The sequence below is a fragment of the Electrophorus electricus genome, chromosome 26 (genome assembly GCF_013358815.1).
Source record: "Electrophorus electricus isolate fEleEle1 chromosome 26, fEleEle1.pri, whole genome shotgun sequence".
Classification (NCBI taxonomy): Eukaryota; Metazoa; Chordata; class Actinopteri; order Gymnotiformes; family Gymnotidae; genus Electrophorus; species Electrophorus electricus.
In genome coordinates, this window is record NC_049560.1 from 9,305,347 (window position 1) to 9,320,346 (window position 15,000).

The 15,000-nt window shown below is 43.7% G+C and overlaps 1 protein-coding gene across 6 annotated transcripts in view; it reads left to right on the forward strand.

The window, feature by feature from the left end:
* The first annotated feature begins 2,343 nt into the window (after positions 1–2,343).
* Positions 2,344–15,000, forward strand: part of si:ch211-247n2.1 (calcium-activated potassium channel subunit beta-2) — a 19,603-nt gene continuing 6,946 nt past the window's right edge. For 2 of the 6 annotated variants that reach the window (XM_026997030.2, XM_026997036.2), the window contains exons 1-3: positions 11,175–11,387; positions 11,653–11,772; positions 12,869–13,039. In XM_026997030.2, the coding sequence (XP_026852831.2) occupies positions 11,720–11,772; positions 12,869–13,039 (224 nt within the window). In that variant the 5' untranslated portion in view covers positions 11,175–11,387; positions 11,653–11,719. Of the gene's footprint in view, positions 2,361–11,174; positions 11,388–11,618; positions 11,773–12,868; positions 13,040–15,000 lie in introns of those variants that run through there. The other 4 variants (XM_035523129.1, XM_035523131.1, XM_035523130.1 and 1 more) reach the window with 3 other exon arrangements.

The following is a 15,000-nucleotide window of genomic DNA, read 5'->3' on the forward strand; positions in this document are numbered from 1 at the left end:
GCCACTATTGACACTACTACTGACACCACTACTGACAGAACTACTGACACCACTATCAACACTACTACTGACAGAACTACTGACACCACTATCGACACTACTACTGACACCACTACTGACAGAACCACTGAGACCACTATCGACACTACTACTGACATCACTACTGATGGAACTACTGACACTTCTTGGAATATGTGAAGGTAGGACATCTGCAAAGCTCAGGGGCTTGAAAACAACCAATTAACCAAAAGTGTCCAGAATTACGTCTTTTGTTTAACAACTGATCTGACTCAGGTTAGAGGATCTTTGTAAGTCTGAGTCACAGTGCTGGATACATGAATTAGAATATCTTTGTCATGTGATCTGTTTCAGATGTTCAGCACACGTGTTCATTTATTTTCACTTATGTTCACTTATCGTGATGTTGATAGTTTTGTTCTAGAACTAATGGAAACCTCTTGATTTATGCAATAGTGGGATCAGAGTTCAAACTCATATCACACACACTGGAGCAGAATGTTTCTGTGATTTACATCTTTAGGTCTTCATCATCAGGTGATCAACAGGTGTTGTTTTGCCCAACAATGTTTTTTAATATTTAATCCCAAGAGTGGGTTGTTTCACTTTTGAAGAACTCAGAACTGTGTGTGTGTGTGTGTGTGTGTGTGTGTGCGTGTGTGTGAGTGTGTGTATGTGTGTGTGTGTGTGTGTGTGCGTGCATGCGCGCGTGTGTGCGTGCGTGTGTGTGTGCGTGTGTGTGTGTGTGTGTGTGTGTGTGTGTGTGAGTGTGTGAGAGAGAGAGAGTGTGTGTGTGTGTGTGTGCGTGTGTGTGTGTGTGTGTGTGTGTGTGTGTGTGTGAGAGAGAGAGAGTGTGTATGCGTGTGTGCATGCATGTGTGCGTGCGTGTGCGTGTGCATTTGCTTAATACATCCATACACATGGAATTTTTAGCCTTAAGACATTTAAGCCTTTACACTTCATTTCAACTTTTGCTTTTAAGTCTCTTTCCATTTTCATATTAAATGTGTAGCGTCTTTGAAGGCGGCTGAAAAATTGGCATGAAGCAGAATTTTCTTCATTGAGCTGGTATAAAATTCAAGATCCCTCGAGCAGCCTTCCATCAAATATTTTACACATTTTCTGTTTTCTTTTTGATTTTGCAATATTGTTGAAAATGTTATATTAATAGAATATTCTAATAATCTTAAAAATGCACATACTGACCAGGAATCCATGTCTCCCGGGTGTGAATGTCTGTGTTAAGTGATCCTCTTGTCATCTCCAAGGCTTCCAGCCTGACCTTTGCCCTGTCCTGGCTGTGCCCTTTGACCCTTCAGCAGGAGCCCCTACTGTCTAAATTTAGTGCTAAAGTGTCATGAATCACGCTGAGATGCAGTTTAGTCACATAAAATTAGAGCTGTGAAAACAGGAGGCGATCGCATCCTCACTGAAAAGTAGATCTGTTGTTGCGCCCTGATTCATGAACGTCACATGAACACAGAGAAGGAACAGCCTCTGTTCTCAGCTAAAGCTCCTGTGTTGGTTCAAACCCTCATAAAACCTGCTGGGTTATATCAGAGTCCTTTAACTCTGGTCCTAATGGTAGCTGTTTATGCAGGACTGCACGTCTAGTACTTGTGTAATTGAGTCTAGTTGGGTTTGGGCCTTTCTGATCAGCTCAGTCCACCTGTTTGGATGGCAGCTGTGCCACGTGCCTCATTTCTGCCACGCTCACAAGCCGCGTGCAGGGCAACAGAAGGCAGGTTGTGCTGCAGCATGCAGGGTTGTTCTTTTAGAGGTGCATGTATTGTGTGTTAGCGTTGTGTGTTAGTGTTTTGTGTTGTGTGTTAGCATTGTGTGTTAGCGTTGTGTGTTAGTGTTGTGTGTTAGTGTTGTGTGTTGCATGTTAGCATTGTGTATTAGCATTGTGTGTTAGTGTTGTGTGTTAGTGTTTTGTGTTGTATGTTAGCATTGTGTGTTAGTGTTGTGAGTTAGCATTGTGTGTTAGTGTTGTGTATTGTGTTTTTGTGTTCTGTGTTAGTGTGTTAGTGTTTTGTGTTGTGAGTTAGTATTGTGCGTTAGTGTTGTGTATTGTGTTTTTGTGTTCTGTGTTAGTGTTGAGCCCCTCCCTCGGTGTTCATGGGAAGTGGCATTTGAAATGACAGCTGAGGTGAGTCCGTGCTGCTGACACGTTCACCCTCTAAATCCGCTGCTACTCAGGACACGTGCTCTTCATACCCACACGGACGTGTTTAACGAGGCAGGGGCAGCAGGCCGCAGAGCCGCGCTTGTTTGCAGGCTTAAGGCTCAAGAAAAACAACATGCTGGGCTGGAGGCACCTGCAGCTGCTGCCTGGCAAGGTATGAATATACTCAACAACAATGTGCCAACCAGATACCCTCAATACAACACAACACACAGCAGAACACAAGACAGCACAACACAGCATAACAGCACAACACAACACAGCACAGCAATACTACACAACACAGCACAAAAGCACAACACAACACAGAAAAACTACACAGCACAACACAACATAGCAATACTACACAACACAGCACAACACAGCATAACAACACAACACAGCAATACTACACAACACAGCACAACAGCACAACACAGCAATACTACACAACACAGCACAACAGCACAACACAACACAGCAATACTACACAACACAGCACAACACAGCATAACAACACAACACAGCAATACTACACAACACAGCACAACAGCACAACACAACACAACACAGAAAAGCTACACAGCACAGCACAAGCGCACAACACAACACAGCACAGAAAAACTACACAGCACAACAGCACAACACAACACAGCAATACTACACAACACAGCACAACAGCACAACACAACACAGCAATACTACACAACACAACACAACACAGCATAACAGCACAACACAGCAATACTATACAACACAGCACAACAGCACAACACAACACAGCACAACACAGCAATACAACACAATATAGCACAACAGTACAACACAATACAGCACAGCAGTACAGCACAACAGCACAAAACAACACAGCACAACAGTACAATACAACATAGCACAACAGAACAACACAACACAACACAGTGCACAATGCACCACACTTACATTTAGAACTTTGGGAATAAACAACAATGTAAATACTAATAATCCTAATGCTAGGTAAATCACCTCAGGACAGTGTAGCCTTTAAAATGTGTTGCCTGAAATGTTTAATGTGTTGGCATAACTAAAAAGTAAAAGTATGAATTATAAATGTATTTATTATAACATGACCCATAGACGTGTGTCACACTGTTACTATGGGCATCATTTGAAGTCAGCTGCTTCTGAAGTTCACACCATTCTTATTTAAATAAAAGCACACTGATGATGCGTTTGACCTTGGGACATACCAGTGGAACCCAAAAGGTCAAAGGGTTTTTTCACCCGACCTTCCCGAGGCCGGCTCACGAGATGCCCACGTTTGGAGTTAAATCAGGAAAACCATGTGAATAAACGTCGTATCTCTACTCTAGTGCCGAGGTCAGGACCTCGGAAAACTGCGTGTGGCATTTGCCTCAGCGTGACTTCTCAGCAATGTCCAGCATTTTCTCTCGCAGAGAACGCAAGCACTCGTGCTTGCTTGTTCATCTTGTGTTACGTGGCTTGGTGGGGGTGGGCTGGACATGGAGCGAAACAAGGCAGAACATTCTGGAATTGGCCAGGCGCGCTCACGGCCCACAGTGCTGGTGGCAACCACCTGGGGCCTCTCTGGCCGTGAGACTTCTATGAACCTTTGAGGAACGTGTTGTGTATGGGTGGACTGTCCTAAAAGGGCACATGTGCTCCCAGCGACCTCCACCCATGAAATTGCAAATGAACGGTGGTCTTAAAAATAAACTCAGCCTGGTACAATCATAGCCAATCAGGCCACTGTGGAATAGGGATGTTATAGCCAATCAGGCAAGTGTGGTATAGGGATGTTATAGCCAATCAGGCAACTGTAGAATAGGGGCGTTATAGCCAATCAGGTGACTGTGGAATAGGGACGTTATAGCCAATCAGGCGACTGTGGAACAGGGACGTTATAACCAATCAGGTGATTGTAGAATAGGGGCGTTATAGCCAATCAGGCAACTGTGAAATAGGGGCATTGTAACCAGTCAGGCCTCTGTGGTATAGGGACGTTATAGCCAATCAGACTTTGGCATTTGTATATTTCATTCCAATTCCTAAACTGGAGCAACTGCGCAGCTGGTTCCGTTACTGCTATGCAAGGGAGCATGGGAAGGTGATGCTGAAAAACGCAGCTGGAACCATGTCTCCATCCACAGATGGGAAGAATTACCATTAATGACAAAAAAAGATTTCCCCAGGAGTGTCATCAAACCAGCAAACAACAGATATTACAGACAGCCGATAGTGAACGACCTCGCACGTTTTGGGAGGAAGGGTGGGGGCAGCTAAAGAATGAAATATGTTTATTAAACTGGTATGTAGGCCAGCCTTGATTACCACAGTCATCAGGCTCTGACTACTGAACCCATCAAGTGATGAAACGCAATCTGCAGTCTGGACTGAGCAACATTTCAGACTACGTTAGACACCTATTCATTAAGTTTGCTTTACAGCATGAGATGGGGTCTGTTCGTTTTAGAAAGGATTAGGGGTCAAAAATAGCTCATGGCATTTTTAATATTCTACTTTATAAGCACAGCTAAAAAAAAAGAAGAAGCATAACAAATGCGCTTCTTCATAAGCCGGTCAGACGGCTCGGCGTCAGTGACGCAGAAACAAGTGGATAAGCGATACAATAAGCACCACAAGGCTTTGTGTGAAGCGAGCATGCGGGTACGTGTTAAACCAAATCAGCCACTGCTGCCCTGCATGAGCTCAAGTCAGCCTGACTAAAGCAGAGAGCAGACCTGACTGAGGCAGACCTGACCGAGGTAGCTGAAGGTCCTCAGCAGCAGGCAGGAGCCTGTGCCTTCCTGCACCCCCAGCGAGTGCAGCTGAACGTGCAGAACTCAGTCGTACGTCAAACCTCTCAGTGACAGTCAGCCTGGCCCTGATGGCGTGGAGAGAGCTGCAGAAATGTTTGCCTCTACGCATTTCAATATACAAGCCCTCTGACGACATATCAAAGAGAGGTTTTGTAGCACTGACCTCAGACAGCTCTCGTTATCAGGTCACTCTCTCAGTGCGAAGCAAATATTTGCTGCCTTCACTATCAGCGCGGCTTAGCAGTACTTTGCATTTAATACTGAGTAGTGACTCCTCATTTAGTGAGCTGCAGCTTTACACTATAGCATGCAACTTTACACTATAGCGCGTAACTTTGCAGTAGAGCACGTAACTTTATGCTATAGCACTATACACTATAGCATGTAACATTACAGTAGAGGATGTAACTTTACACTATAGCATATAACTATAGTATAGCATGTAACTTTACAGTAGAGCATGTAACTTTACACTATAACATGTACATTTACAGTGTAGCATGTAACTTTACAGTAGAGCATGTAACTTTACACTATAACATGTAACTTTACAGTAGAGGATGTAATTTTACAGTGTAGCATGCCTTAAATCGGCCACCTTGTGTCTCTCTTTGGTACATCATAGAATATCTGTTGAAGTTCATACTTTGACTATTTGTGCTTCTAAGTGGGTTATTATTGGGTTTCTCTTGATATTCTAGATCTTCTACTTTTTTGTCAACCGTTTCCCTGAATTGGTCTAATTGAATGGATACGGTCACTAATGCACCATAATTCACAATATCCTCTGTCTGTATTTGTTAATTATTATTAAGTATAATTAGATATTCTTTTTATTAGTACTTATAGCATCACCTGTTTTCTGCTTCGGCACTTATTAATCTTATGTTGTAAAGAAATTTGTAACTAATGATTTCATTACACTTATTGTAACTTAATTATTTCAAAAATAGGCATAATGAAATATTTTGTCTATTATATATTGTACTGGCAGGCGCTAATTTTGCTATACTGTTTTCAGTGTTATTTGGACCAAATTTTAACCGCAGTGGGCATTTCCTTTTTGGTACCGTGACTGCTGATTGGCTAACAGTAAGTGCGTAATTTAGATCTAGCAAGAGTAATTTCAGTGTGCCATCTATGTTTAGCTGGGGGTGATTGATGATAAAATTACACAAATAGCGCATCCTCAAAAACACAAAAGTGTGTTTGGAGAATTACTATGATCCCTGTGGCTCCCCGAAAGTCCAAAACCACGTCACTGTTTCAAAAATAACCCCCAGCTGGAGTAGGAATCAAAATGCACCCTATGCGTGGAGCGTGTGAGCCACACCAGTGTTTCAGCTGTCACGTAACTTTAAACAATGGCAGTAATTTCTTCATCGTTATCCTCAGGTCATCCTCTCTCCGAGTCGCAGCCTGAAGGTCTCACCCCTCCCGCCATTAAACTCAGGAGCAGAACCGAACCACTGTATCTGGAAAAGGTCTCACTTATGACTCCGAAGCTGCCGCATGTCTCAGACATTCTTTACAGCCCGCAAGTAATGTGTCAGTTGTCCGTCAAACACCCCCACCAGGGCTGGATTCCAGCTCCGTCTTCTCCACCACGTCTCCACTGTGCTCTCGGACCAGACCAGGAGAGTGTCCGCCGACTGTCGTGCTTTTTTGTGGTCACGGCAGGGGTTTAGGGGGTTGGTCATAGTGACCTTCAGCTGCGCATTGTCTCTTTTGGGACATTGACCTCATGTTCTCCAATCTTCATAGGCTGTCCTGCCAGGCGCTCTGGCTGAGTGCGGTCCTTTCATATGCACCAATCACAAAACAAAAGGCATTTACATTTACACTCGATCAACGATGCATCTGGACACAACACTCTCCTGCGTCCAGTGCTTTGATGACTACTGCATTTGACAGTCACTGAGTTCTTAGCCAAACCAGAGATAAATAATGAAACAGCCATCTGCCCCCTGCTGGAGATAAATAATGAAGGTTATTAAATAATAACAATTTCTGTGGCGCAGGGAAGGAACAAACCCAAATTAAAACTGTTTATGCTCGATTTCTATAAAAACTCAGATCTCCAAAAGTGCTAAAGGCTCCATCATAATAGGTCAGTTAATTACAATTGACGATCTTCGACACTACCACCTGGCACGTGAAAAAACACCACCCCATTCTTACTATTCAAAGGAAAAACAATGTAACTAAGCCACAAATATATACAGCTGGAGTTTTTCAACATGGTTGGGACTGGGCTCTGTGGTCACGGTTGGTGTAGGTGGAGAGACACCCGTGCAGATGCTTCCTAACCCTGGTGGCGGTGGGGATGTGGTGGAGTCCGCTGAGAACCGCGGCATCACGCACCCTGGCAGGGCCCTGGATAACGAAGGAGGGACAGAAATTGGGTCGGGTTTTGCTTCTTCACTCAACCAAAACATTACTCAAGTAATGGCGCTAAAGCACAGTGCATGGCACGGGATGGATAAGATGGCAGTCAGACTCAAACTGGCCTGTTTAAATAAAGCGAGCATCCTTCTGGACGCAGCCTCATGTGCGTTACGATAGCCTGCGATGTTGGCATAGGTAGTGATTGACAAACAGAAAGAGGGAGATAAAGGCCACTGAAAAAACTAACACAACTAATTAAAAGCGTAGAGATAGAGATAACAGATTCTGAAGACGTGGGAGTGGCTGACATTAAAATTTTATTAAAAGAGCTCTAAACTTATTCCACACATTTCATACATTTTTGATTGTTGGCTCACTAACCAGTTCCATTACCAATTTATATCTACATAATTCTGCTGTGTTTGTCATTATTATAACAGGTGGTTCTAGGAGGGCTCATTGTGCTGTGCTCTTTGATCTCAGATCAGTTTGGTTTGCATAGTGGGCTTAGATGCTTATCCACCAACACCTGCGTCAGTAGAGTAGCAGAGAAGATGTAATGTTCCAGGCACTTTCACAAGCGTGTGGTTAGATGGCATCCCTTTGTGGGAAGTGTAGAAACTTATCGCAATAAAATTCTCATCAGAGTACTGACCTGGAAATGCTCCCATTAAAATGTAATTACATTTGCCTGATGACAATGGTAAATTAACACAGTGGAAAAATGTAATCAGAGTTTGAATAATATATAATATTTGAAACAAATAGTTCCAAAATGTCTCTGTTTTTAAGGATTATTAACAACTCTTTTCTAAAGTTTTAATAGAAGGCTATCTGAATCACTCTTTTGAGTTTTTAGGCAAAAAAAAACCATGAGAAATCCCAAAAGAAGGAAGTCAGAGGATGGTGGTGTGACGTTGGCGGCACAAAGACATGAGAGGTGAACTAGAACTGACGTGCTCTTTATTATTCATGATAATTGCCTGGAACAAAGTTATCTGAGAGTAAACTCTGAAATGTGAGTCTTAATGTCCAAGAGCCTTCCAGTGGTCTCCAGAACCGTTCATGTGCAGTGCTGTTCCTCAGGAACTGTGGACATATTGGTAGGGAGACATAGTGATGACTAGCAGGTGTCTCCCATCAGTAAACAGGTGATTTCGATCGGGATAAACCACTGGTACTTCCCTCCTGTAACGTGGGCGTCTCCTTCTCGGAGTTGGCCCGGCCTAAGAGAACGGCATCAAACAATGACTTAGACAAGTGGACGAAACACTTAGTGGATTCCCAGAAGTCAGCAGGAATCTATGGACAGCAGATGTCGAGTAACAAATCAAGGATGAAAAACCTCTGAACCTGTCACTATAATGACTTCAGTATAGAATATTACATCAGTGACTATAATATAATAAGGTTCATCATTTAGTATTTCTATGGGATATACATAAACAAATAAAGAAAATATAATTCCATAACAATACAATATCACACCTTCAATTTGCAGAGCACATGTAATATATCTCAATCTCAATATGCTGTTAATATGGGAACATTATTGGCAAATACGGTCCCTAATTTCGTCTGTCTTTAACCCCCATCTACAGTGAAATCCTTTAGAATTCACTTCCATGGTCGTCATTAGCGCAACAATTTCATGCAAGATTAGGCATGCAATTACGTGTTAAATGAGTGTTGTGAGCAGAGGATCTCACTGCAAATGAAAATGACATCGCTAACGAGACTCGGTAGACACGGACCCGTATGCACTACCACAGACAGACCTGGTTTACCACGCCACCGTGCCTCTCTCTCGCTCTCAGGAACATTGCTTGGGAATATTTTATTCCTTTTAAGAAGTCAGGCAGCAGACAGTGTTCTGCTAGTCTGTGTACAGGTAGCTCATTTTCAAGTGATAAACCAAGACCCCACAGGTGGCACGCTCTGAATACAACTGGGAGATCACTGGAGGATAATCAGTTATGGTTTCCATGTGTCAGGCCTCCAGAAGGTGACATTAACATGTCATTTAGCTGCAGACACTGCGGAATACACACCCTGCACCCCCCCGAAGCACGCCTCTACGGCCCTCCGACAAGACGGGGTGCGAGGAGATCGATTAGTCTCAGGAATAGCCCTTACCCGCTGCTACCAGTCTCCTGCCAACAGCACCTGGGTGACCGAGCCAGTAAAATATAACACGGATATAAAGAAGGAATGTCAGCAAATTCAGATGTTAGCAAACAACCATTTTTTGCTTGTATGTTAATGCATGCTGGAATCAGTAACGGGTTCAGCAAATGTAATAATGCATGTCCATGATGGCAGATGTACTGGATCCCTGCCACATGTGTGTGCTGGTGAAAACACAGACGGTCCCAGTGTGACGGTGTGTTGTGCTGCCTGGTGATCAGAAGGACAAGCACAAATTATTTGCCGAGGCAATAAAAAAAAAGCATATGGGGGCTCTAAAAGGACAAAAAGAAATCTCGCTGGCTCCAGTGTGCGTTGTCACTGGGCCAGCCTTGCTCACAGGGACATGGCCCCGCTGTTCTTCTCTGACCGGGATTGGCAGCCTACCGGTCATTACTGAATGGCTGACAGATAAAGGAAGTTAAAAAAAAAATTGCAGGACCAGTGTTTGAGCAGTCAGCCCGAAAGGCTTGTCAGAGCCTGCGCATCCTAGCCTGTCGGGCTCAGACTCAGCTCAGGCCGAGTCAGCATGAAATGTAAACACACAGAAGCACGCAGACAGAGTCAGAGTCAGAGTCTTTCACAGCACGTCCTCAAACATTCATGGTCAGACGCGCTACCTCGTCAGAGCAGAGAGCTGACCGCTCGGTCAGACCGCGGGAGCGCTGGCCAGTGGAGCTGCGAGTCTGAGAGTAGGCTGGACAGCCCAGACCTTCCGCGAGCTGGACGAGAGCTCGCACGCCATCGTACACTCCCACCTGCCACATGCTCGTAACTGGATCTTCAAGCGCACATCCACTCGTTCATCCATTCTCTCACTCACTCATTTCCTCACTTGCTCATTCACTCATCCATTTGATTACTCACTGATACACTCATTACTAGCATTAACTTTTAAAAACAAATTTAAAAACTTTTTAAAACAAATTAAGAATGCCAAATGTATGTATGTATTTAAAGGACATGAATGAGCTTTTATTTCCCTTGCTGTAGCACTCTCTCTCATACACACACACACACACGCACACAAACACACACACACGCACACACACACGCACACACACACACACACACACTCACAAACACTGTGTCACACTGAGTTCTTTTGTCGAAGACACAAGAATGCACAGTCCACTGTAAGTGGCCCGAAACGCCGCCGTGCTACCAGGGTTCCCATCAAGACCAATCACCAGTTGCCTACTGCAGAGCATGAGGCCATTGGAGTGTTCCTACTCTCTCTCTCTCTCTCCCTCTCTCCCTCTCTCCCTCTCTCTCCCTCTTCTCTCTCTCCCCCTCCCTCTCTCTCTCCCCCCCCCTCTCTCTCTCTCTCTCTCTCTCTCCCCCCCTCTCTCTCACCCCCTCTCTCTCTCTCTCTCCCCCCCTCTCTCTCCCCCCCTCTCTCTCCCTCTCTCCCTCTTCTCTCTCTCTCTCTCCCTCTTCTCTCTCTCTCTCTCCCTCCATGCTGTGCTCGCCCTGCCGTTGGGGATCAATAGCACGGTGGGTGCTCATCTCCTGTGCTCCGCGTGCCTCATTAGCCCCCCTCCCCGTCCCGCCGCTCACCACCTATGAATAGTCAATAACAAACAAGCCAGCAGGAAATGAGGGCGCGGATGAAGGCGGCCGTGCCGACTGATGTGAGCCGCCGCCGTGGAGAGCTGCTTTATTCAGGTGGCCGGCTCCTCTCCCGCCGGAGCGCCGCTCTGGACACTTCCTCTTCTTCTCCCGTTTCCTCTTTTTCATTCATAACTTTGATTGATGAAGACACTTTCTGGATGAAGCCTCTCCTTTGAAGCCTTAACTCCGCCTTGGTAAATATCCAGTGCGCTGGTGTGGGGACGTGGTGAGGGACCCGGTCTGGAACCCTGACAAGTCGACTTACAGATCCACATTTCTTCAGCTTTCGTCATCCAATAGTGGGAACAAAGGTGCAATGTGAGATCCATGACTGTGTGTGTGTGTGTGTGTGTGTGTGCGTGTGTGTGTGTGTGTGTGTGTGTGTGTGTGTGTGTGTGTGTGTGTGTGTGTGTGTGTGCGTGTGTGCGTGTGTGTGTGCGTTTGTGTGTGTGTGTCCAGCAGACTGTCCCAACAGTCTTTAGCGAGTGTGTTGGAGAGAGGAAGACCCAGTTCTGCAGCTGAGAGAATGTTCCTGTGGGCTGGAACTAAAGGAGTGCAGGGACCAGGAAATCAAAGAAGGTACGTTACCATGACTACTACCTCCAAGCTGCCTCACAGTCCTCACAATGATTTCTGTTACTATTTAACTTTTTTTTACATGTAATACATGTGCCAAAAACATCAATAGTTATTATTGTTGTTATTACTGCTGTTGATACCACATTGTGCGGCTATTACAAACACTGTAATTTACATAATTGTATGTTTACTATTATAATTATGATACTGTACATATTAAATAATAAACATAAATGCGACATGTGGAAGAAACATGGCTGTGTTTCTGTTCAGGACGTAATCGGTCATGATCCATCGCTCATATCTCTTAGAATATCAGTAACCAGCAACTCAGTTAACAATCATAATCTTAATCATGTGAAAAAACAACTCAATTAACAATTATAATCTTAATCATGTGAAAAAACAACTCAATTAATAATTATAATCTTAATCATGTGAAAAAACAACTCAATTAACAATTATAACCATAATCATGTGAAAAAACAACTCAATTAACAATCGCAAATATAATAATGTGGAAAAACAACTCAATTAACAATCATAACCATAATAATGTGGAAAAACAACTCAATTAACAATTATACTAACCCTAATAATGTGAAAAAACAATTTGAATCCTTTATGTACAGTATAGTATTAAATATATTAGTGATTATTTACCAGGCTTTTTAGACTGAGTTATATTTTAGACTGAGTTATATTTGTATGACGGTTAATTGCAGTTTTGTTAATGTGGAAGTAGTAAGTATTTCAAACCTACATATAAACTTAAGCGGTAATATGTAAATGAGTGTTAATCCAGTAATCTTGCAAAATAAACTCCGTTTCACTCTTTGTCATCTAAATAGACTTCAGGGTAACTGTTTATGAAGGTCTGATTTTTGGGTTTAAATCCTATTAGCTAAAGGGGTTTTATTGAGTGAATGTCAGTTGATTGATTAAGTTTACTTATTTGTTTATTTTAGATTCAATGAAAAGTCCTTTTTTTCTTATTTGCTTATTGTGTGTGTGTGTATTAACTTTGTGTTTATATTACATCTGCACATTTACGTGTGTTCTGTAAGTCATCGCGCTTTATGTATCTCACGATCAGAACCATTTATCAGAAGATCAGGGAGTATGACGTCCTGGACAAGAGGAAGACAGTAACCGCTCTGAAGGCAGGCGAGGACAGAGCCGTCCTGCTGGGGCTAAGCATGGTCCTGTTCTCTGCTGTCACCTACTTCATCTTGGGCATCACCATGGTGCGCGCCTACAGGGACAGGTACGGCGCCTCCACCCTCCTCACGGCCAGCTAGCCGCCTGCGAGCGGCACTTATCGCAAACAAGCCAACAAATGCAAGCGTGACTGCGATCCAAACGTTTTTCAAGCTTCGTTTTAAAAGAAAATGCGTCAACTGAATTCTAATAACTGTTCGAACAGTGGATTTCGTATGAATTTGTAAGAAGGAATTTCCTTTCGGAGTCTGTTCCTGTCTCTGTTGTTTGAAACGGTTTTCCTAATATTTGGTTTTTGCGAGGTCTTGTGCCTTGGTGAATAGGAAAAATCAGTACAAAAATATGTCTGGCACATTCCTGCACAAGTCTACGCTGCCTGTTGCCGTCTGTGTGAGATGCCATGACAACAACAGCTGTTCGGCACACTGTCTCCGCGAGCCCAGACTGAGCGGCAATGCCAGCAGCTGAACATGAGCTGTGGGGAGCGCACACAATGACCTTTGACCCCAGGCAGTGTCCACATGCCCAGGCGTGGGCATGTACTCCACTCAGAGGCATTTAAAATCACAGCTGAGCCTCTACACAGGCCAGCCTGGGCTCTGATGTACACCGAGTGCCATAACTCAAGGTCTGATGTACACCGAGTGCCATAACTCAAGGTCTGATGTACACCGAGTGTCATAACTCAAGGTCTGATGTACACCGAGTGCCATAACTCAAGGTCTGATGTACACCGAGTGTCATAACTCAAGGTCTGATGTACACCGAGTGCCATAACTCAAGGTCTGATGTACACCGAGTGTCATAACTCAAGGTCTGATATACACCGAGTGCCATAACTCAAGGTCTGATGTACACCGAGTGCCATAACTCAAGGTCTGATGTACACCGAGTGTCATAACTCAAGGTCTGATGTACACCGAGTGCCATAACTCAAGGTCTGATGTACATCGTGTGTCAGAACTCAAGGTCTGATGTACACTGAGTGCCATAACTCGAGGTCTGATATACACAGGAAGCCATAACTCGAGATTTGATGTGTACCAAATGTGTCAGAACTGAAAGTCCAAAATACACTGAGTGTCAGAACTCAAGGTCTGATATACACCAAGTGTCAGCATTCAGGGTCTTTTACTGTACACACAGTACAGTATAATTACTAGATACTGGAGTGTCAGAACTTGGGGTCTGATATACTATAAAGCTTTCCAAGACAAATGCAATCTCTCAGACACTGTATCTTTGTTTAGCTGTTCTGAATCGCAGCACACCCCAGGTCTGACTGTAATATATATCCAAGATGCATCGATATTTTTATAAAATATCAAACCGGCAGAGAAAATATGTTATACGTCATACAGAGGATAGATTGGAACAAAAGGGACTTCTTTAATGTCACTGCATTCAACACTGCATACAAATGTTCTGTACTCAAGCAACAATTGGAGCCAAAGATTTTATCAACATCAAGTTATTAAATATACAGCACACATGTAGAAAACACTATTCTGTCTCTACCTCTCTTTCTCTCTGTCCCTTGCTCTCTGTCTCTCTCTCAACTCTTTATTGGCATGACTGTACAAAGTACAATATTGCCAGAGCATTGGAAATGTTTACTACTGCTACTGCTACTACCACTACTACCAATACTACTACCACAACTACTACCACTACCACTACCACTACTACTACTACCACTACCACTACTACTACTACCAGTACTACTACTACTACTACTACTACCACTACTACTACTACCACTACTACTACTACCACTACTACTACTACTACTACCAGCACTACTACCACTACTACTACTACCACTACTACTACTACCACTACTACTACTACTACTACCACTACTACTACTACTACTACCAGTACTACTACCACTACTACCACTACCACTACTACTACTACTACTACCACTACTACTACTACTACTACCACTACTACTACTACTACTACTACTACTACTACCACTACTACTACTACTACTACCACTAC